At 37.6% G+C, this 24,612-nt stretch overlaps 1 protein-coding gene across 11 annotated transcripts in view; it reads left to right on the top strand.

Annotated features, from left to right (window-relative positions):
* SNRPE (small nuclear ribonucleoprotein polypeptide E) overlaps nucleotides 1-24,612 on the top strand; it is a 141,851-nt gene that overhangs the window by 22,583 nt on the left and 94,656 nt on the right. For all 11 annotated transcript variants that reach the window (XR_008293369.1, XR_008293370.1, XM_053209781.1 and 8 more), the window contains one exon: nucleotides 22,888-22,957. Coding sequence is in view for 9 of the 11 variants with exons in the window: in XM_053209781.1 (XP_053065756.1) it covers nucleotides 22,888-22,957 (70 nt within the window). In the remaining 2 variants the exon portion in view is untranslated. The remainder of the gene's footprint in view (nucleotides 1-22,887; nucleotides 22,958-24,612) is intronic.

Genomic DNA, 24,612 nt, shown 5'->3' with positions numbered 1-24,612 from the left:
GATTTTAAAATTGTTTTTAAGATTTTTTTTAATGTTTATTTATTTTAGAGCATAAGCAGAGGAGGGGCACAGAGACAGGGGGACAGAGGATTTGAAGTGGGTCTGTACTGACAGCAGCAGGTCTTGAACTCACAAACCCTGAGAACATGACCTGAGCAGAAGTTGGACACTTGACCAACTGAGCCACCCAGGCTCCCTGAGAGTTTTTTTATTATAAACATTTATACTTGTAAATTTCCTTCTTAACACTGCTTTCACTTCATCCCACAAGCTTTGGCATGTTGTGTTTTTGTTTTCATTCATCTTTGTTGTCTAATTTCCCTTGTGCTTTTGTCTTTGAGCCATTGTTGTTTAAGATTATATTGTTTAGGGGCACGTGGGTGGCTCAGTGGGTTGAGCATCCAATTTAGGCTTAGGTGGTGGTCTCGCAGTTCATGAGTTTGAGCCCCACATTGTGCTTGCTGCTGTCTGCACAGAGCCCCTTCGTATCCCCTGTCCCCCTCCCTCTGCCTCGCCCCCGCTTGTGCTCCCTTTCTCTCAAAAATAAACATTAAGAAATATATAAAAAATTAAAGAAATTTTTTAAAAAAGATTATGTTAATTTCTACAGATTTGTGAATTTTCCAATTTTACTTCTGTTGTTGATTTCTGACTATCCTGTGTGTGAAAGAAAATATGTTGTGCACCTAAGAAGAATATGTGTGCTCTTGTTGGGTAGTGTGTTCTGTATATATCTGTTAGATCTAGTTATTGTGTTGTTTAAATACTGTTTCCTTATGTATCTTCTGTCTGGTTGTTCTGTCCATTACTGAGGGTAGGGTATTGAAGTCTCCAAACTGTTACTGTAGAGCTGTCTGCTTTTTCCTTTACTTCTGTTTTTGCTTCATGTATTTTGCTGGTATGTTATTAGGTGCCTAAGTATTTATAATTGTTATATCTACTTGCTGTGTTATACTTTTATTAATGTGTGTAATAATTTTTTTTGTCTCCTGTAAACTTTTTTCATTTAATGTCCATTTCTCTGAGATTAGTATACCTACCCTTTCTCTCTTTTTATTATTACTTGCATTGGCTATCTATTTCCATCCTTTTATATTCAATCTATTTGTGTTTTTGGATCTAAAGTGAGTCTCTGGTAGACAGATATATTTTGGATCATGTAAACACATGTTTATATGTACTGCTGATCTTTGTTTTTTAATTGGAGAGTTTAATCCATTTACATTTAATTACTGATAGGGATTTCTGTCATTTTGCTGTTTGTTTTTCTGTAGGCATTATAGCTTTTTTTTGTCTCACATTGCCTGCATTACTGTCATTTGTATTTAGTTGATTTTTTTGTAATGAAGTGTTTAAATTCTTTTCTCATTTTCTTTTGTGCATATTCTGTGGGTTTTTTTTTTGTGTGTGGTTACCATGGGGATTACACTGAATATCCTATTGTTGCAACATTCTAATTTGAATTTAACTAACTTAATTTCAATAACATACAAAAACTCTGCTCCTTTACAACTTTGTCCACACCCGTTTCGATTGTTAATATCACAAAATTGAATCTTTATACACTGTGTGCCCCCAGACATAAACTAGTAATTCTTTTAAATGCATTAGTCTCTTGGGGTGCCTTGGGTGGCTTAGTCGGTTGAGCATCTGACTTCAGCTCAGGTCATGATCTCACAGTCCATGAGTTCAAGCCCCACGTCAGGCTTTGTGCTGACAGCTCAGAGCCTGGAGCCTGCTTCGGATTCTGTGTCTCCCTGTCTCTCTGCCCCTCCCTTGCTCATGCTCTGTCTCTCTCTCTCTGTCAAAAATAAATAAACATTAAAAATAAATAAATAAATAAATAAATGCATTAGTCTCTTATATAGAAAACAGCATATCGATTTATAAATCAAAATTACAAAAATACTAGTGTTTGGACTAATAATTTTTTAAAAATATATTAGTCTCTCTCTTAAAAACAGAACAAACTGAGGGTTGATGGGGGGTGGGAGGGAGGGGAGGGTGGGTGATGGGTATTGAGGAGGGCACCTTTTGGGATGAGCACTGGGTGTTGTATGGAAACCAATTTGACAATAAACTTCATATTAAAAAAAAAAAAAAAATATATATATATATATATATATATATATATATATATATTAGTCTCTTAGATCATGTAGAAAACAAAGTGGAGTTACAAACTTGTCAAAATAATACTAGCTTCCGGGGCACCTGGGTGGCTCAGTTAGTTAAGCATCTGACTTCGGCTCAGGTCATGATCTCACGATCCGTGAGTTCAAGCCCCACATCGGGCTCTGTGCTGACAGCTTGGAGCCTGGAGCCTGCTTCTGATTCTGTGTCTCCCTCTCTGTGACCCTTCCCCATTCATGCTCTGTCTCTCTCTGTCTCAAAAATAAATAAACATTAAAAAAAATAATAAAAAAAATAATACTAGCTTCCATAATTTTCCATGTGTATTTATTTTTATTGAGATCTGTATTTTTTCATATGGATTTGAGTTACTGCCTAGTGTTTCTTCATTTCACCCTTGAGTATATCTTTCAGGATAGGCCTAGTGATAAGAACTCTCTTAGCTTTTGTTTATCTAGAAATGTCTTAATTTCTCCCTCACTCTTGAAGGATAGTTTTGTCAGATATAGGAGTTTTGGTTGGCAGGTTTTTTTTCTTTTAAGACTTTGAATATGTCAGCCCACTACCATCAGGCTTCCAAAGTTTCTGAGGACTCTCCTTTTTTCTTTCTTTTTTTAAAATAGGCTTGGGGCACCTGGGTGGCTCAGTCGGTAAAGCGGCCGACTTCAGCTCAGGTTATGATCTTGCAGTCTGTGAGTTTGAGCCCCGCGTCGGGCTCTGTGCTGACAGCTCAGAGCCTGGAGCCTGTTTCAGATTCTGTGTCTCCCTCTCTCTCTGACCCTCCCCTGTTCATGCTTTGTCTCTGTCTCAAAAATAAATAAATTAAAAATAATAATAATAATAAAATAGGCTTCACACTCAGCATGGAACCCAACACAGGGCTTGAACTCACACCCTGACCTGAGCTGAGATCAAGAGTAGGACACTTAACCAACTGAGCCACCCAGGTGCCCCTCTGCTCCTTTTCTTATTGAGGATCCCTTGTATGTGACAATTCACTTTCCTCTTGTTGCTTTCAAGATTCTCTTTAGCTTTTGAACGTTTGATTATAATGTATCTCAGGGTTGATCTCTGTGACTTCATCTTTATTGGAATTTGTTGAGCTTCTTGGGTATTTATTTTCATGTCTTTCATCAAATTGGTAACCTTTCAGCCATTACTTCTTCAGATAGTCTCTCTGCCCCTTTCTTCTCCTTCTGGGATTCCCACAATGTATATGTTGGTCCACTTAGTAGTGTCCCACAGGTCCCTCAAGTTCTGTTTTTATTCATTCTTTTTTCTTTCTGCTCCTCAGACTCAGTAGTTTCCATTGTCCTATCTCCAAGTTTTTTAATTCTTTGTTCTGCCTACTCAAATCTGCCTTTGAATCCCTCTAGTGAATTTTTCCTTACAGTTATATTTTTAGCTCCATAATTTCTTTTTGGTTTCTTTTTAGGTTTCCTACTGCTTTGTTCATACATCATTTTCTTGTCTTTCTCCACATCTTTATTTAGTTCTTTGAGCATTGTTAATATTGCTTCAGCGTCTGGCTAGTAGATCTGTTATTAGGTCTTCTTCTAGGATAGTTTCTTTTGACTTAGTTTTTTCCCTTGAATGGGCCATGATTTACTGGTTTTTCTGTGTGTGCTTTGTGATTTTTTTGTTGACAACTGCATATTTAAATCTAATAATGTTATCTCTAGAAATCAGGTTCTTCCCTTCCCCAGGGATTATTGTTTTTAAAGTTATTTTGATGGTTTGGGTTTTATGTTGTTTTGTTTTCATTGTTATGGGCGGTCTCTGTGCCAAGGATCCGCCTGAGATGTAAACTTAAGGTCTTCTCAAATTGAGAAATAATGGCTGAAATTTTTCTAAATTTGATGACAACTATAAGCCCACAGATCCAAGAATCTCAATGTGTGCCAAACACACGAAACATGAAGGGAACTAAACCAAAGCACCTTTACTCAATTTCCTCAAGCCAGAGATAAAGAGAAAGTATTAAAAGCAGTCAGATGAAGACACATCACAGAAAGAGAAACAAAGATAAGGATGACAGCATGTTTCTCATCAGATACGGTAGAAGTATGAAGACAGTGGAGTAACATCTCGAAAGTGCTGAAAGAAAAGGGGCACCTGGGTGGCTCAGTCAGTTAAGCATCCAACTTCGGCTCAGGTCATGATCTTGTGGTTCATGAGTTCAAGCCTTGCATAGAGCTCTGTGCTGACAGCTCAGAGCCTGAAGCCTGCTTCAGATTCTGTGTCTCCCTCTTTGCACCCCCCTCTGAAAAATAAACATTTAAAAAGTATTTTTGAAATAAAAAGTGCTCAAAAAAAAAAGAAAACAAACTCAGATTCTATACCCAGCAAACATATCCTTCAAAAACACTGGTGAAATAAAGGCTGCTTCACATATGGAAAAGTTCAAGGGATTCACCACAAGACTTGTACTACTAGAAGTGTTAAAGAAGGTACTTAAGGGATAAGGGGAAGGATAACAAATAGAAATCTGGGGCCACACAAAAGAATGATGAGTAAAAGTTTTCTTTAAAAGATAATTACTGGGGTGCATGAATGGCTTAGTTGGTGAAGTGTCCATGAGCTCACAGTCGTGAGATCGAATCCTGCATCAGGCTCTGCACTGAGCATGGAACCTGCTTAAGATTCTCTCCCTCTCTCTCTCTGTGTCCTCCACTCATACAGGTGTGCACGCTCCCTCCCTTCCTTCCTTCCTCCCTCTCTCTCTCTCTCTCTCTCTCTCTCAAAAATAAACATTAAAAAAAATACTGCTTAAAGGAAAAAGTAGTAAATTAATCATGAGGTTTTTAATAGATGTAAAAACAGAACAGTAGGACAAAGGCCAGGAAGGGGTAAAGGGAATCACTGGTGTAAGATTCTTACCCTGTGCATAAAGTTGTATATTACTTGAATGTAGAATGTAATAATTTAAAGATTGGTGTATTTGAAAGGCCTAAGGCAGTTACAAAAATGAAAAAACTGATAAGCCAACAGAAGATATAATAGAATCATAAAAAGTTCTCAGTCTAAAAGAAGACAAAAGAGGGAACAAAGAAGGGCTGGGACAAATTGAAGACATGGCAAGATGGTACATTTAAGGCCAATCATATCAATAATCATACTTCATGAAAATTTTCCAAATACCTTAATTAATATCAGATGAGATAAAAAAGCAAGATTCAATTATATGCTGCTTATAAGAAAACCACTTTAATAAGACGTAAATAGGTTAAGTGTAAAAGGATGAAAAAAGAAGCCCTGTTACGTCTACTATAAAGAAGGCTGGAGAGGCTGTATAAATAACAGATGAGGTAGATTTCAGAACAAAGCCATTACCGGGGAAAAGATGATCATTTCGTAAAGGGCAGAGGGTCAACTCTATAAGAGGTCATAACAATCTTGTGTATTTATGTGCCTAACAGCTTCAAAATACATGAAGCAAAAACTGACAAAATTGTGAGAAGAAACTGACAGTTTTCACAATTACAGTCAAAATTTCAGTACCTCTCAATAATAAAATGTAGAAAAGTAATACACCTGAAACTAATATATGTCAATTACATCTCAATTTTCTGAAAAAACAATGATATAAAAATTTTGAACTATACTATCAATCGATTTAATGTACTTGACATTTATATAGTACTCAACAACAGCAGAAAATACTTTTTTCAAGTGCACAAGGGAACTTTATCGAGATAGGTCATATTCTGGACAACCGGGCAAGTATCAATACATTTAAAAGGATTCAAAATCATGCAAAATATGTTCTTTGACAAAATAAAATTGTAAATTAAATTTGACATTTAGAAATTGGTAATAGAACAGTTTCTGGGAAACCTCCAAATATATGGGAACTAAATAACACATTTCTACACAGCTCATCAATCAACAAAGAAACCTAAAGGGAAATTACAACTTATTTTTTTAAGTGCAAAGTGAAAACAATATATCAGAATTTGGAGAATACAGCTAAAACAAAATTTAAATGACAATTTATAATGTAAATGCCTGTGTTTGCAGTCAAATGCTCTGTCCCTGAGCTATCTCCACTACCTGTGTTTGAAAAGAAGAAAGATCTCAAATCAATGACATAAGCTTCCACCTTAAACTAGAGAATAAAGAATAAATGAAACTCAAAGTAAGCAGAAGAAAGGAAATAGAAGTGTGGAGATCAGTGAAATTGGTAAACCTTTAGCTAGACTGATAGGAAAAAAGAGAAATGGCAAAAATTACTAATATCAGGAATGAGAAATGACTTAATTATAGGTATGTATTAGAATATTGTGGACAATAAATTTAATAATTTAAATGAAAGGGACAAATACCTCTATAGAGAAACCTACCAAAGCTCACTCAAGAAGAAATAGGAGGCACCTGGGTGGCTCAGTCAGTTGTGTTGGTTCTTGATTTCTGCTCAGATCATTATCTCACAGTTCGTGGGATTGAGCCCCGCATCCAGCTCTGCAGTGCAAAACCTGCTTGGGGTTCTCTCTCTCCCTCTCCCTCTCCCTCTCCCTCCCTCTCTCTCTCTCTCTCTCTCTCTCTCTCTCTCTCTCTCCCTCTCCCTCTCCCTCTCCCTCTCCCTTTCTCTGTCTCTCTCTCTCTCCCTTTCTCTCTCTCCCTTTCTCTCTCTCTCTCTCCCTTTCTCTCTCTCCCCCGCTCATGCACATGCTCTTTCTCTCTCAAAATAAATAAACTTAAAAAATAAAAAAGTAGGATGAGTCAACTAGACTTGTTATGGTGATTATTTCACAATATATACAATTATCAAATCATGAAGTTTTTACTATAATGTTATATGTCAATTATATCTTATTTTTAAATGATAAAAAGTGAGAAGTTTCTTCATTATCTGTGTAACTATTAGAGTTTGAAGTTATAATTAGAAACCCCACAAAGAAAACACCAGGCCCAGATGGCATTTCTAGTGAATTCTGCCATATATTTAAGGAAGGAAAAAAAACCATTCCTCACAAAGTCCCTTAGAAAATTGAAGACGATGGAACACTCCCTTACTCTAGGAAACCAATTAGTATAATTGTCCACACTAACGTACTGTCAAAGAAAAAAACATTATCTTCTCAACACTTGCACAAAAAACATTGACAGACTTATAACATCCATTCTTGATAAACTCCCAACAAACTAGGAATCATCATTTATGAAAAGCCTACACCAAACATCATGTTTAATGTTGAAAGACTGCTTTCCCTGTACAATCAGAAAGAAGGCAATGCTCTCACCTCTGGCCTCTGCTGGCACCTCTTCTGTTCAGTATAGTACTGAATGTTCTACCAGTGCAGTGAGGCAAGAGAGAAATAATGAGCCAAGGTAGAGTAATAGGAAATGGATTTTCCCTCTTACCTGCAACAACTGAGAAACAAGACTAAATATATGAAACAGTGGTTTTCAAGACATTAGGCATCAGACAACTATACAGCAATGTTTGGTTATTGGGAAACAAATACGGCCCTACTAGTTGGCCCAGCTTACTGCCTGAATATAGTTGCCAGGTTGCAGGGAGGGGGACCCCAGGTATAATCTGGACATCGCCCTGTATCAAAGAGAGGAAATTGGGTTACTGGCAGGCCAAGGTGGTTGGAATTCTCAGGGTAAAATATCCAACAGGACAGAGACACATAAAGAGTACTCTGGATTTGGCAGTTTTCCTCCGCTGAGAACATGCATCTAAACAAAAAACCCAAAGACTTGGAAATAAGTCAAAGAAAGGAGGGCCTTGCCTCTTCAGTGTGTTCCCGGAGCATTGTTTAACAGACCCATCCAAAGTTTATGGACTTCATTTTTTCTTTTTTTACGTTTATTTATTTTGAGAGAGAGAGTGCACATGTGCTGGGAAAGGGCAGAGAGAGAGGGAATGAGAATCCCAAGCAGGCTCTGTACTATCAGCACAGAGCCCAGTGAGGGGCTCCATCTCACGAACAGAATCATGAGATCATGACCTGAGCTGAAATCAAGAGTTAGACGCTTAACCAGCTGAGCCACCCAGGCACCCCTCAAGGTTTATGGACTTCTTTAGGATTACTGTACCTGTATCTGATGTTACTGTTTACCATCTGTAGAGCCCAAACTGTGGAGCTCCATGTTAACTTGTAGGTTTCTATCCAGTAGAAAAAGGCTGTGGTTTTATTGTCCTGAAACTCATTTACCAGTTTTGGTATGTAACCTAGCAATCTTAAATCTAGCAGTCTTTTTAAAAATAAAATATCTATATAAATACACAACTCCTCCAATACTCTCGGAACCAGTTTTACTATCTTGGGCGCATCATTAACTAGTTGATAAGTTTTTGACATGGCTTTATTTTATTGGCCCTGTGTTTTTCTTTTTGTTTCTGGTTCTTGACCAAAGTTGGTTCTAGTTCTGACTTGCAGCATAGTTGATAAACTATTTTCAATTGGTGACAGCAACAAGTGGGGATCTGATGTTATGGCCTGAAATTTTGGTCATCAATATCAGCATGGTATTTCATTAGCTAATGGATGGGAGACTATGGCTTGTTACTCATTTTTCTTTTTGAATGCGTTCCTATTAGTGAGGTCATATCAATTAAGAAGATAATTTGTGAACAGTGGAAAATACCTCTTTGAGATCAGGACTGGTGATATTTTGTGTTCTGTGTTTACTTTGACCTACAGCTGTACTTGTAGAACTAAAGCTTTCTGTGATTCTGTGTGCCTTTATGAGAAAATGCTTTGCCTCTCATATAAATTTGTAACATTTTCTTATCTCTGAGTATATTAATAAGTTATACGCTTCATTTACACAATACAAAGCCACCACATGTAATTCCTTTTTTTAATTTAAATTTTAATTTTTTCAAATTAACATCCAAATTAGTTAGCATATAGTGAAACAATGATTTCAGAAGTAGATTCCTTAATGCCGCTTACCCGTTTAGCCCTTCCCCCCTCCCACAACCCCTCCAGTAACCCTCAGTTTGTTCTCCATATTTATGAGTCTCTTCTGTTTTGTCCCCCTCCCGGTTTTTATATTATTTTTGCGTCCCTTCCCTTATGTTCATCTGTTTTGTCTCTTAAAGCCCTCATATGAGTGAAGTCATATGATTTTTGTCTTTCTCTGACTAATTTCACTTAGCATAATAGCCTCCAGTTCCATCCACGTAGTTGCAAAGGGCAAGATTGCATTCTTTTTGATTGCCAAGTAATACTCCACTGCATATCTATACCACATCTTCTTTATCCGTTCATCCACCGACAGACATGTGGGCTCTTTCCATACTTTGGCTGTTGTCGATAGTGCTGCTATAAACATGGGGGTGCATGTGTCCCTTCGAAACAGCATCGCTGTATCCCTTGGATAAATACCTAGTAGTGCAATTGCTGGGTCGTAGGGTAGTTCTATTTTTAGTTTTTTGAGGAACCTCCCTACTGTTTTCCAGAGTGGCTGCACCAGCTTGCATTCCCAACATGTAATTCCTTTTTATCCTGTCACCTCTTGGATGCCTTTGTGAAGGTTGTATGTGTAGATGTGTATGCAGCTGCGTGTGGATATGTTTTGTATGTGTACAACATTTTGGGTTGTTTTTAGTGGGAGGGGTTGGGGTTGCCAAATAAAATTAGAGGGCAGCAATTTAATTTGGATTTCAGATAAACAATATTTTTTCAGTATAAATATATCTGAAATTCACATTTAACTGGGCATCTTGTTTCTTTGCTACATCTGGCAACCCCGAGGGCAATGGGGATCAATTCAAATAATCTAGACTACCATCACTAGAAACAAACATCATTTCTTTTTTCAAATTCTTAATCTTTGGCTAGAAATTTCAAAGGCATTTAAATAAGTAATTTTTTAAAAGATTATTCTTGTTTGTTATTTTAGTTTTGAAGGGAATAGCTCTAGCTTTTATCCATTAAATAGAATACTGGCTCTTGAGTTGAAATACAGTTTTTTATACTACGGATTGTGTAATGAAGAATTACCCAAAGAGATGTCTAGCTTCTGCCCTTTGATACCAGAAGGTGATTTCTGGGATCTGATCCACAGGAATGTCCTGCCTGATGGGAATGTCTTTGTTAGCTGGGGGCTTAGAACAAAAAAAAAAAAAAAAGTTTAACACTGTGGTTTATGTGGTTATGTGGTTTATGGCTGTGGGCCATACCATATTAGTTCCAACTTCCAGAAGAATTGGTGACTAAAGGTATTATCTCAACCTTGGGAGGGAATGAAAATTAAGAATTAGCCAGGTGAGCTAAGCCTTAATAAAATCAAGCCTTAAAAATTCTGGACACCAAAGGTTAATAAGCTAAGCTTCTCTGGTTGGCAGTATTGTGTGTATATGGTCACACATTGTGACAAGAAGGAAGTAACACCATATATGATTCCATGGGGACAGATGAGTAGAAGCTCTGCATGTAACCTCCTCCTTGAGTCTGCCCTGTGCATCTCTTCCCTTGGCCGATTTTGATTTAAATCTTTACTCTAGGGGTGCCTGGGTGGCTCAGTTGGTTAAGCGTCCAACTCGTGAACTCCGTTCAGGTCATGATCTCACGGTTTGTGAGTTCGAGCCCTGTGTCAGGCTCTGCACTGATGGCACAGAGCCTGCTTGGGATTCTGTCTCTCCTTCTCTCTGCCTTTCCCCCACTTTTGTGTGTATGTGTGCATGTGTGCAGTCTCTCTCTCTCTCTCTCTCTCTCTCTCTCTCTCTCTCTCAAAATACATAAATAAACTTTAAAAAATAAAATAAATCTTTACTCTGTAACAAACTGTAATTGTAAGTATAAAAGCTTTCAGGGAGTTCTGTAAGTCCTTCTAGGGAATTACCAAAGCAGAAGATAGTTTTCAGAACCCCCCAAATTTACAATGGGTGTGAATTAGTAAGGCTAGTCTTGTGGGTACTGTTCCTTCAAACTACAGTTGGATTAACTCTGGATAGGATATATTTATACTGTTGATAAGAACATTAGTGAATTTTATTATGCCTTCTTTTCAAGCTTCTATTGAAATAATTAGTAAACTTATCTTATCTGATGGATTTTAAACAATAAACTCTATGCCCATCCTGGGGCTCAAACTCATTACCTAGATTGAGTCGCATGCTCTACCAACTGAGCCAGTCAGGTGCCCCTAGAGCTTTTTTTAATATTAATCTGTCATAAGGATGGACGCAGGCTTTGTGGAACCTGAAACTTCTATAATTTGGGTGAATCTTTTTAAAAAGTGTATAAAATTATAAATATGGAATCATACATAGAAATGAGCATTTATTTAGAATGAAAAAAGAAGTAAATTAAAATATTTTAACTTGACCACACAAAATCATAAAATCTATAAAACAACATAATATTTTTATTAACTAATGATTGAATCACTTCTATAATGCTTTTTTTCCTGCAACTCTTTGATTGCTTCTTAATATAAGCTTTTGTAATATTTTCTATTAAGTAAATAGACAAATCATTCTTTTCTCTTTCATGGTTGTTTGAAATTTATTTTGAGTGTTTAAAAAAGTTTCTTCAGCTTTGCAATTTGTCATTAATAATACCATATAGTCTCTTAAAATGTCAAGTTTGCTAAAATCTCTAGCAAGTTTCTTTCGTACATAATCTCCAGATTTCAGGGTGTTTCAAATTTTCTTGTGCAAGAACTAATCCTAAAGTACTCTTTGTATTAATGACACTAATGCCATAGATATCTTCCTCTAGTGAGTATTATGAGTTATGTTCTCTTTGTAGTCAATTCAGCAACAAATTGAAAGCTAGTTCTAATATGTTTATATGATTCATTTCCCTTCATTGATTGGATTAATAAATAATCCAAGAAACTATTTACCTCTATTTGAAATTTAGCTCATACTCTTAAAAAATTAATGATTATAGCGGCACCTGGGTGGCTCAGTCGGTTAGGTGTCTGACTTCAGCTCAGGTCATGATCTCACGGATCGTGGGTTCGAGCCCCATGTCAGGCTCTGTGCTGACAGCTCAGAGCCCGGAGCCTGCTTCAGATTCTGTGTCTCCCTCTCTCTCTGCCCCTCCCCCACTTGTACTCTGTGTCTCTCTCAAAAATAAACATTTAAAAAAATTAATAATTTTGATATGATATAAAAATGTTCCTGTTATAATTCACTTCTTAATTAAAAAAATACAAATTTGCTGATTCCATAGCTGCTCTTTATTGCTTTTATTTCCTAATCTGAATTTTCCTTTGATTTTTTAATGTATAAATTTAAAGATGACAAAATTAATCTTTGTATAAATCCAAATTAGGAAGCTAACATTTTTCACTTTATTAAAATATTTCAAAATATCTCTTCAAATTGCAATGGAAATGTTATATTAAGCTTTATACCACAAGTCATTCCCATCAAAAAAGAGGGGAAAAAAATCTATGGTACATTTGATATTGCATATGTTGCATTGTCAGTATGTTTCTGACAGGAGTATCTTTGCTTTCAATTAGGTCTTCATGAGACTGGAATCCTCTATTGACAATTTTATGTGACCTTTAACATGTACCTTCCTGTGTCTATGCCAGGTATATTGGCATGGTAGGTTTTAGGAGTGTTCCTGGATGCGTTCCTTCACTGGGAGGGTTAGCAATAATTTAACTGTGTGCAAAAGCAACTCAACTGCATACAGTATCTCACCTAACTAAAGTATACCCCCGGCTCAACTTCTTAGCCACATCCAGAAATATCTGTGACCTGATACAAGGGGATATGTGATAAAGGGAAAATCTAAGTGGAAAGAGACAATAATCTTAACCTTGATTTTTGCAAATTAAAAATATATTTGATCATGTAAAGATTGCTTGGGTCCCTCCTAGGACCTTGGAAGGGCCTGTATATGTGAGAAGGCCTGAAGCTTAAGCTTTATCTTCGTGTTGTTTTTTTTGTAATTTTAATTTAATTTAATTTTTTATTTTCAGAGAGAGAGCATGTGAGTGGGGGAGAGGGGCAGAGAGAGAGAGAGAATCCCAAGCAGAGAGAGAGAGAGAGAGAGAGAGAGAGAGAGAGAGAGAGAGAGAGAGAATCCCAAGCAGGCTCAATGCTTAGCATGGAGCCTGAGGCGGGGCTCAATTCCATGACCCTGGGATCGTGACCTGAGCTGAAATCAAGAGTTGGACACTCATTGATCTTCACTAATGGAGGCACCCCTTCATGGTTTTTAAAAAAAAATTTTAAGGGGCGCCTGGGTGGCTCAGTCCGTTAAGCGTCCAACTTCAGCTCAGGTCATGATCTCACGGTCTGTGAGTTCGAGCCCCATGTCGGGCTCTGTGCTGACAGCTTAGACCCTGGAGCCTGCTTCAGATTCTGTGTCTCCCTCTCTCTCTGCCCCTCCCCCACTCATGCTCTGTCTCTCTCACTCTCAAAAATGAATGAATGTTAAAAAAATAAATAAATAAAATAAAATTATAAAAAAATTTTTAAGTAAGTCTCTACATCCAACGCAAGGCTTGAACTCACAGCCCTGAGTTCAAATGTCATGTGCTCTATCAACTGAGCCAGCCAGGCACCCCTTTAAATGTTTTACTTTAAAAATTCATGTGAATTTTGCTTATATATTATTCCATTTATGTTCATCACTATTTCACATGCAAAGAATGTTTTTAAAAACTTAACTCACTGTCAGTACCCACTCTTTGAACGGGGGGGGGGGGAGGGAGGGAAAGGAAACAGTAAAGCCAGTGTTTCAGTTTTGTCATTGCTTCGCATCCTTATAATTTCTTTTCCTGTCTTTTCTCCTTGGGTTTATCATTTGAGAATATGATATTTTCTGGAAATGTGCAAGGAACACAAAAACCAAGTCGCAGTAGCTTAAACAAATATAAATTTATTTGTCCCACAACAAGAAATCTGAGATAGGTAGTCCAGTTATCGGCCATTCATTGGTATATAGCACTTACCAGTATTGAATAGATACTGATGAGAGATACATGATGATGCCATTCAGATACCCAGGCTGCCTTCATCTTTCCTGCTGCTTCCCTTGTCACGCAGGGCATTATCCTTGTGCCTATCCCCTTGTGATCACAAGAAAGGAATACTGGCCTGCTAGGAAAATGGAGGGAGTCTGAAGGAGCATACCTTCTGGGTCTGTCCTTTTTAAAAAAGCATTCTCAGGGGAGCCTGGCTGGCTCAGCCAGTTGAGCGTCTGACTCTTGATTTCAGCTCAGGTCGTGATCTCACAGTTTGGTTTATGTGGTTGAGCCCTGCCTGGGGCTCTGGGCTGGCAGCAGTGGAGCCTGCTTGGGATTCTCTCTCCCTCTCTCTCTCTGCCCTTCCCCCGCTTACGCATGCATGTGCGCTCTCTCTCAAAATAAATAAACATTGGAAGGGAAAAAAAAAAGGTCCTAGCATACATTTAAAACAATAATAAAAAAAAATGAAAGATGAAAAGCATTCTCGAGAGTTTATACCCAAAGATTTCTTTATATGTTTTATTAGCCATAACCAAGTGTCATTTTCACTCCTAGATATAAGGATGTCTGAGAAAGTAAGAGTATCAGGCTGTTTGGGCTGTCATAACAAAATACCGCAAACTGGATGGCTTAAACAACAAATTTATTTTCTCACAGTTGCAGAGTCTAGATATCCCAGATCAAGATGCTAACAGATTCTATTTCTGGCAATAGCTCTCTTCCTGGCTTTCAGGGGGCTGCCTTCTTATGTCCTCACATGCCCTTTCTTCTGTGTGTGCAAGGAAAGAGAGAGCTGTCTGATGTCTTATCCTCTTTTTATAAGGATACTAGTTCTATTGGATTAGAGCCCTCACCTTATGATCCCATCCTCACTATCTCCTTAAAGGCTCTACCTCGTTTTTCGTCATTTTGGAAGGCATTGTCACTGTATTTCCCTGTGGCAGTGTTTGTTTGGATTAACCTATGTATTTGCCACTTTGTTCTTCCATTATTATCTTTCATTTTAGACCATCTGTGATCACTTTCTTTCTGTCTAAAGTGCACACTGTAGAATTTCCTGTAATGAAGATCTGTGGTGGCAAACTCTGTCTTTGTCTGAAAAAATGTTTTCATTTAACCTTTGTGGCTTTTTAAAAAATGCTTATTTTTGAAAGAGAGCGAGCGCAAGCAGGGACGATGCAGAGAGAGACGCGGGAATAGAGGGTCTGAAGTGGATTCTGCACTGACTGCAGAGAGCCCAACACGGGGCTCAAACTCATGAACCGTGAGATCATGACCTGAGCTAAAGTCAGATGCTCGACTGACTGAGCCACCCAGGCACCCCTAGCCTTTGTTTTTAAAGATATTTCCACAGGCCACAGAATTTTAGTAAGTTACTTTTTTTTTAAGTTTATTTATTTTGAGAGAGAGAGTGTGTGCGTGCATGCTGGGGAGGGGCAGAGAGAGGGGGAGAAAAAGAATCCCAAGCAGTTAGTGCAGAGCCTGATGCAGGGCTCGAGTGCATGAACAGTGAGATCATGACCTGAGCCGAAATCAAGAGTCAGATGCTTAACCAACTGAACCACCCAGGCGCCCCTGAAAAGTAACGGTTGCTTTGTTCAGTGCATTAAACACTTTAGAAATATTACTTCATTAACTTCTAGCTTCCACTGTTACTATTGATAAGCCATCTGTCATTCTAATTGTGACATATTCGAAGCTAATCTCTTTTTTTAGCGGCTGCCTCAAATGTAGTTTTGTTTATTTCTTTTTGTTTTTTTACTGTTGTTCTGTCATTTCCCTGTCGTAGGTCTGGGTATAACTTTTTTACTTATTCTGCTTGAAATTCATTGGATTTCTTGCATCTGTGAATTGAATTCTTTCTTTAGTTCTAAAACATTGTTAGCCATTATTTCTTCAATTATTTCCTCTACTCCATTTCCTTAATATCCTCCTTGACTATTTTAAATAGTCATTTGTTAGACCCTTACACTATATCCTTCATTACCTTTTGCATATTTACCATCTTTTTTTTCTTTGTTCCGTACGATTTTTTCAGGTTTATCTTCTAGTTCATTATTTTTGTCTGTGTCTGAAAAGCTATTAGACCTATTCAGAAAACAATTTTTGTAATTTGTTACAGATTTTATTTTTAAGTGATCTCTATACCAACATGGGGCTCGAACCCCCAAACCCGAGATTAAGAGTCACACTCTCTACCAGCTAAGCCAGCTAGGTGGCCCAGAACATTTTTAGTTTTAATTATTACTTTTTTTAGTTCTTGGTTTCTTTTAGATATGTTGGTTTTTCCTATTTGGTGCCTGATAATTCTAATATCTGATGTCTTTGCAGTTCTGATTTTCCTGTCTTTCCTGCTGGCTCTTGCTCATGGTGCTTTCTTTCCTGGTTGTTTTGTGACTTGTGTTTGTTTCATTATATTGTTGTTTGACTGTGAACTGATTTAAAAACATTTCCTACTCCTTTGGGAAATCTTTAAGGCCTGGTATGAAGATGAGTTCCTTCCAGGAGATTTGCTTTTGCTTCTTTTGGGCACGTGAGGGCATCATTGTACTACTACTATTAAACCTAATTTTTGGCTTACGACTCTTTTCAGGTATCTAGGTTGTATGTGTTGGGCTACAAACCTTCACTGGAGTAGCTCTCGGTTACAGATTCTTGGGGGAGATAATCTCCTCCTCTTCTTGACCCAGCACCAAGTTTTGAGCAGTTTTTGTTGTAGACCTCTGGTGGTGATAGTTGGGCAGGGAATAGATGAATTCTAATTGGCTTCAATCTGAGAGTGTAACACTTTGAGGATTCAGCCTTATGGGAGGTGGGAGGAGAATCTCCTTTTAGAGTCCCTATTTTAGGCAGTCCTGGGCTTTTGTTTTTAATTCACAGGGGACAAAGTTCTATTAAAAGTGAACTATAAGCTTTTCCAGTTTGGGTAGATTTCTTTCATGTCTTCATCCCTACTACAATTTATCTTATTTTATTAGCCAAAATATGCCACCACCATCCCCCACCCCCCCACCCCCCCCCCACACACACACATTTTAACATCTCTGAAATCTATATAGCTCTTAAACTGATGGCATCCTGGATTGACTGGCAGCCAAGGTCAGGCATAACATAGATGTATTGTTTATGTGTGTATGAATATCAAAAGCGAAGCATCAAATCTTGCAGAATAACCACCAGTGGCTTGGAAGAAAATCTTGAGGCAGATGGTGGAGCATTCTTTTAACTCCTAGGAATCAAATGTCTATGGAGGGGAACTGTTCTTAGAGTGAATCAGACACATTCAGCAGCATTCCTGAAACATGAGTCAGAAGTTGGTTGGTGCTACATAACTGCAAAGTCAGGCTGGAGAGTCCAGTGCCACCTGGTTTTCATTTTTTTAAGGATTATTTTATGAAATGATAAATCGCTTGTGTTCTTGATGGCACAGAGCGTTGTGTGGAAGAGGAAGATTAAACGAGGAAGTTTTAGGCAAATGATTTTTTCACTTATATTTTGCTGTTTATAAATACCTAAGAGTAATTTATACTTAAAATAGATGACTAAGCCTAAAATATCTCTTTCTGTTCATGAGTTCGAGCCCTGCATTGGGCTCTGCTCTTGTCAGCTTAGTCTCTTTCTCTCTCCCTCGCTCGCTGCCCCTCTTCAGCTCGCACACACTCTCTCCCTCTCAAAATAAATAACTAAACTTTAAAAAATTAAATATCTCTTTCAGTAAGTACAAAACTTACTGATCATAAAACTAATTAATTATAAGAAAGCATTATGTTATAGTTTGACGGCTTGTATCCCTTTTTTAGTAGTGAATAAAGCAGTGGTATCTCTTTCAACCAATAATGCCTTAGAATAAAGGTAATAAAATTAAGTAATCTTTCATTTCTTGTCAGCTTCTGAGTACATTGGAGACTTTTTAAAAATCCAGTAATTTCAGATGGTAGCTGTACTTGTGGTGAGCGTAGCACAAGGTATAGACTCGTTAAATCACTATGTTGTACTCCTGAAACCAATGTAACATTGTGTGTGTGTTGACTGTACTTCAATTTTCGAAAAAACCCACTGATTTTCGTTGCTTTTAGCAGGTGGGACCGTCTTCTTGTGTGTAGTCTACTATACTAACAGAAATGTAAGTCTTGTTTTACTCTTATCATCAGAAAACGTACAATATTTCCAAAGACACCATTTGTTTTTGAGAGGGTCTTTCAAAAGGAGAGGGAGAGAACTATAGTAAAAGACAGGGTTTTTCTTAAGGATAGGGAAAATTTTACCATGTTCATATATTACTTACCTCCTTATTTCTAACAATTTGTGTCTATTTTTCTCTCTCTTTTTTAAAGTTACATTGCCTTTTTAAAAAAAACTTTTCAAATGCTTATTTATTTTTGAGACAGAGAGAGATAGAGCATGAGTGGGGGAGGAACAGAGAGACAGGGAGATAACAGAATCTGAAGCAGGCTCCAGGCTCTAAGCTGTCAGCACAGTGCCTGATGCAGGGCTTGAACTCATGAACCGTGAGATCATGACCTGAGCTGAGCCACCCAGGCACCCCTATTTTTCTCTCTTCTTGATTACATGTGCTGGAGCCTTGTCTATTTCATAGTGTTTACAAAATCAAATTGCTTTTACTTCCAATTAACTTTATTTTGGTTTTAACCAGCCCCATTCTTTACTTTTGGGGATTTTGTTGCTTTTATATTCAATCTCTTTGCTGTCTTAAAAAATATGATATTTGAAACTATACATTTTCCTCCAAATACTGCTTTGACTTTCCCACAAAGATTTAGATAGGTTGATATTTTTATTATTATTTTTAAAAGAAGTAACTAATCATAATTGCTGACATTTGCCGTATACTTTTATGGCCTGCAAAAGCAGTCTGTTTACATTTCTCTTTCTTTTTGTCCAAGTTCTTATTTGTGGAAACTTTATTTTACAGATGACTGGGGACTCTTTATAAGAAAACATGAATGCAGTTAATGTTTAACTACAGATAAAAACATATAGCCTATTAAACATTTTGTTGTCTTTAATGAGACTTTTCTCAATAATCTAATATGTTCGATTTCTATATGTGAACATATATAGCCAATATTTGTAGAATATAAAATCTGCAATAATGTTCTTCATTATGAATTATAGTGTTTAGATCCTTTCCAGCTCTTTTTTTTTTTTAATATTTATTTATTTTTGAGAGAGAGAGAAACAGAGTGCAAATGGGGAGGTGTTAGAGAAAGAGGGAGATACAGAATCTGAAGTAGGGTCCAGGCTCTAAGCTGTCAGTGCAGAGCCACAGGATCCTGACCTGAGCTGAAGTCAAACACTTAACCGACTGAGTCACCCACGCCCCCCGATCCTTTATAGCTTTACATATATTATAGCCTTAATCTGTCATTGATATTGAAGAATTAAAATTTTCCATTGTAATTGTATTTTTATAATTTTCACATGACATGGGTATTAATCTACATGATATAATTAGCTGTCATGTTGGTCCATATAAATTCTTTATTATTTTATTCATTATTGACTACCTTTTATCATATGCAGTAACCACCTGCCTTAAGTGCTTTTTTGCCCTAAATTCTGTTTCATCTGATATTAATATTGCTTTCGCTGCTTTCCTTTTTTGTCAGTGTAGTTTATTTTTGCCCATTCTTTGATGTTTAGCTTTCCCAGGCCTCTTGGCTTCTACGTATCTATGTTAGTAATATATTATTTCATTGATTTTTAAATAATTTATGCTTTTTTTCCCTTCAAATAGCAAGATTTCTACTATTTAGGATAATTTTAATTGTTATTCTTGGTTTATTTTACTTTCTATTTATGCTTCCTAACTTTTATTCTTGCTTCTTCAATTCTGCCTCTTCTATGAGTTTTACTTTGTTTCCTTTTGCCTTTTAAGTCAATCTGACAGGGAAACTTAATAGCTAAAACAACAAACATTTATTATCTCACGCAGTTTCTGAAAGTCAGGAATCTAGGAGGGGTTTAGCTGGGCAGGTCTGAATAGCGTGTGCTTGAGATTACAGTCTGCAAGTCACCTGATGCTTCAGTCCTCTGAAGACTTGATTGGATGCTGGGAAGTTTGCTTCTAAGCTCACTCAGATAGCTGTGCTCAAAGACCATAGTTCATTGGTGGCTATTAGCTGGAGGCCTTGCTCCTTCCCATGTGGCCTCTCCACAGGATTATTCGGGATCTAGCAGATGGCTTCCCCCAGAGCAAATGGTCCAAGAGAGCGAGAAGGATCAAGGTGGAAGCTCTAATATCTTTTATCACCTAACCTTCCAAATGATAACTGACACTTTTGTTGTATCCTATTGGTCATACAGACCAATCCTGGTACTGTGGGAAGGGACAGCACAAGGACATAAATACAGGAGGCAGGGAGATCGGGAGCTATCTTGGAAGCTGGCTACCACAAACACCCAATTTTTAACTCCACCAGTAAATATCTGGAGTCCAAAAACATTCTTAACTCTCTATTTGCCTGTTTATAGGTATCTAATAAAATATAACTCTGGCTATCCTATTGTAAAATAAGCATTTGCCGCCTTCTTCTCCTTCTCCTCCTCCTCCTCCTTCTTCTTTAATTTTTAATTTTTAAAAATTTACATCCGAATTAGTTAGCATATAGTGAAACAATGATTTCAGGAGTAGATTCCTTAATGCCCCTTCCCCATTTAGCCCATCCCCCCCTCCCATACCCCCTCCAGTAAACCTCTGTTTGTTCTCCATTTGTAAGAGTCTCTTATGTTTCGTCCCCCTCCCTGTTTGTATATTATTTTTGTTTCCCTTCCCTTATGTTCATCTGTTTTGTCTCTTAAAGTCCTCATGAGTGAAGTCATATGATTTTTGTCTTTCTCTGACTGACCACTTTCACTTAGCATAATACCCTCCAGTTCCATCCACATAGTTGCAAATGGCAAGATTTCATTCTTTTTGATTGCCGTGTAATACTCCACTGCATATATATACCACATCTTCTTTATCCATTCATCCATCAATGGACATTTGGGCTCTTTCCATACTTTGGCTACTGTTGATAGTGCTGCTATAAACATGGGGGTGGGTGCATGTGTCCCTTCGAAACAGCACACCTGTATCCCTTGGATAAATGCCTAGTAGTGCAATTGCTGGGTCGTAGGGTGGTTCTATTTTTAGTTTTTTGAGGAACCTCCATACTGTTTTCCAGAGTGGCTGCACCAGTTTGCATTCCCTTTTTTTTTTTTTTTTTTTAATGAGAGAGAGAGAACCCCAAGCAGACTCCGCACCCAGTGCAGTACCTGATGCAGGGCTTGATCCCCAGCCCCTGGGACTGTGAGCTGAGCCAAAATCAAGAGTCAAACGCTCAACCCAGGCACCCCAACCATTTGGCTTCTTTACCTTTTGACTTTCTCATACTTTCTCATTCTTTTTTTTTTCTTCTCATTCTTAATTAATTTGCTGTGAGTCTTTATAATTTAGGAAATCAGTCTCTCTTCCATACCCTTTTTCTAATATTATATCAGTGAAGAAGACTTACCAACAACTGTAGCTAACGTCTCTGTGTCAAATTGCCACCAGAGAAAGAGGGCCAGTAGGAGATATATATTAATAGATTTATTACAAGGAATTGGCTTTTGCAGTTGTGAGGGCTGGCTAGAAAAGTCTGAAATCCATAAGGTAGGTCATCAGAGAGGCCATGCTGGAACTCTCTGGCAAGCCAAGGCTTTAATTCACAGGTGGAATTTCTTCCAAGCTTTGCTCTGAAGAGATTTCAACTGATGGAATCAGGCCCAGCCAGATAATCTAAGTAATCTCTTTTACTTAAAGTTAACTGATTATGAACTGTAGGCACATCTACAAAATACCTTCACAGTAATACCTAATGTAGTATTTGAGTGAATAACTGGGGGTTATCCTAGCCAAGTTGGCATGTAACATACCACTTTTCTTCAAAATCACTTTTCTTGAAACAGTAGCTTCCAGAGGCCTTGGTGTTCTTGAAGATATCAAATATGAAAAGATATATGCCTCCATATGTCTCCTATTTTGCCAAACTAATGTTGGTTTCCTGGCCCATTTGTTTACTAATGAAACTTATGTTTGAATGAAGTGTGTTTTTTCAGTGATTCCTTTGGTTTCGTTTTAATGGCAAAATATAAAGCTGCTCTAACTTGAATAGAGCCTACTTTTTTTTCAGGTTGGAAGGCTTAGAATTCTTTTTTTTTACAGTAATTTAGTTTCTTTTCCCATAAGCCATGATCTTGGACTCTGCTAGTTAATTTTCATTTCCTCTCTGAGCTCTCTTTGTGTCCAGTCTCAGTTCTTTATTTGGGTGAAAAAATATTCTTTTATACTTTTATTGATTACATATGTGCCCGTTTTTCTGCATTCTTTGAGATTTCTATCTTTCAAAGGTTGGTTCTGCCTTTCCTCTTTCATGTTCTTTTAAAATATATTTATATTTTTTCTTTCCTAATACATTTCTCTAAATTACTTTGCATTTCACTGTTGCTACTTTACCCTGCTGAGTCCATTTTGTTTTTTAGTGTTTTACAGAATGATCTCACTTGGTAGTGTGATAATCCTGACAAGGTGTTGCATAGCAAATACATACAAGGATCCTCTAGACTAGACATTCCCTTGCATTTATCTTCTTTAGGGATTAGCTTTCACCTCCTCCCGAATGTATTTTTGTGGTTTCTTATGGTTTATCCATTTCATTGATTGGGTTAACTGCGAGCTAATATAGTATTGTTATTTCTACAGGCCCTGTATTACTTTTCTACGTATTTCCGCTGCCTTGAGTTTAATTCCTTAAATCTTACTGTTGATACTGATGTTTCTCCTTATTTCAATGATTCGTTTTTTAGAAATTTGGAGAGCAGGGAAAGCTTGGAGTCGGGCACAGTTACTCTTTGCCATCTTTCAGGAAGTCCTGAGGTATGTACTTTTAATTGATCTTGTTAGTTTACTTGGTTTTGTTTTTGTTTTTAATATTATGACAGAATGTTTGTAATAGAAGGTCAAGAATCAGGAGAATTCTAGGCGCACCCGGGTGGCTCAGTCGGTTAAGCATCTGACTCTTGATTTCAGCTCAGGTCATGATTTCATGGTTTGTGAGTTTGAGCCCCACGTGAGTTGAGCCTGCTTGGGATTCAATCTCTCTCTCTCTCTCTCTCTCTCTCTCTCTCTCTCTCTCTCTGTGTGTGTGTGTGTGTGTGTGTCTCAGAAACAAATAAACTAAAAGAAGAAGAAGAAGAAGAAGAAGAAGAAGAAGAAGAATCAGAAAAATTCTATTTCAATCCTAGCTATTTTCCTACATACCCTGTGTAACTTTGGCTAAAGTCCCTTCATTTTTATGGGCTTTAATCTCTCCATCTACAAAGTGTGGGAAAGAAAACTGTCCTTACCTTTTAGGAATGCCAAGAAAAATCTAAAAGTTTATGAGAAAGTCAAGAAAATTCAGGGCTTTTAGGCAAAAATAGTCTGAGGATCAGGCATTGGCAGTGGGAATGGAAGGGCAGGAACTTAGAAGTGAAGGAAACAGGGGCACCTGGCTAGCTCAGTCAGGAGAGCATGAGACTCTTGATCTCAGGGTAGTAAGTTTGAACCCCACATTGGATGTAGCGAGTACTTAAAAATAAAATCTCTAAAAAAAAACACACACACAATATATCCATAACCCAGCTTGTCACTTCTTAACATTTGTTGCTTCAGATTTTTTTTTTTCTTTTAGAGAGGGAGCGAGCACAAGCTGGGGAGAGGGCCCGAGGGAGATGGAGAGAGAGAGAAAGAGAGAGAACCTCATGCAGGCTCCACACTCAGAGTGCAGAGCCCAACACAGGGCTCTATCCCACAAACCTGGGATCATAACCTGAGCCAAAATCAAGGGCCGGATGCCCAACCAACTGAGCCACCCAGGCACTCCTCAGAATTCTTATTTGAGAAGTTGAACATTGGGGCGCCTGGGTGGCTCAGTCGGTTGAGCGTCCGACTTCAGCTCAGGTCACGATCTCGCGGTCCACGAGTTCGAGCCCCGCGTCGGGCTCTGGGCTGATGGCTCAGAGCCTGGAGCCTGCTTCCGATTCTGTGTCTCCCTCTCTCTCTGCCCCTCCCCCGTTCATGCTGTGTCTCTCTCTGTCTCAAAAATAAATAAACGTTAAAAAAAAAAAAATTAAAAAAAAAAAAAGAGAAGTTGAACATTACATATATAGTTGAATCCACTTTGTACCCTTTATGATAAAATCTCTTTCTCTTTCTTCCCAGTGGTGTTCATTATGTTAATGTATATCATTTTTGTGTGTTTTTTATATTTACTGTATAATATAATATATGCTAGTGTTTTGCCTGTTTTTAAACTTTATATTATTATTATAATATATATCATAGAATATTATATTATTCTGCAAATTGCCTTTCCCTTTCAAGATTATTTTTTATATTTATCCATGGTAGTATATGTAATTATAGTAGAGTCATTTTAACCATCAAATATTTTTATAGGATCAAGTATCAAATATGCCTCAGTTTATATTTTCTAGCTACCTTTTGATGGACATTTAGATTGTTGCCAATTTTCAGTGTTACATTAGTGC

This window comes from Acinonyx jubatus, chromosome E4, assembly GCF_027475565.1.
Source record: "Acinonyx jubatus isolate Ajub_Pintada_27869175 chromosome E4, VMU_Ajub_asm_v1.0, whole genome shotgun sequence".
Lineage (NCBI taxonomy): Eukaryota > Metazoa > Chordata > Mammalia > Carnivora > Felidae > Acinonyx > Acinonyx jubatus.
This window is presented reverse-complemented; position numbering and strand designations above follow the sequence as displayed.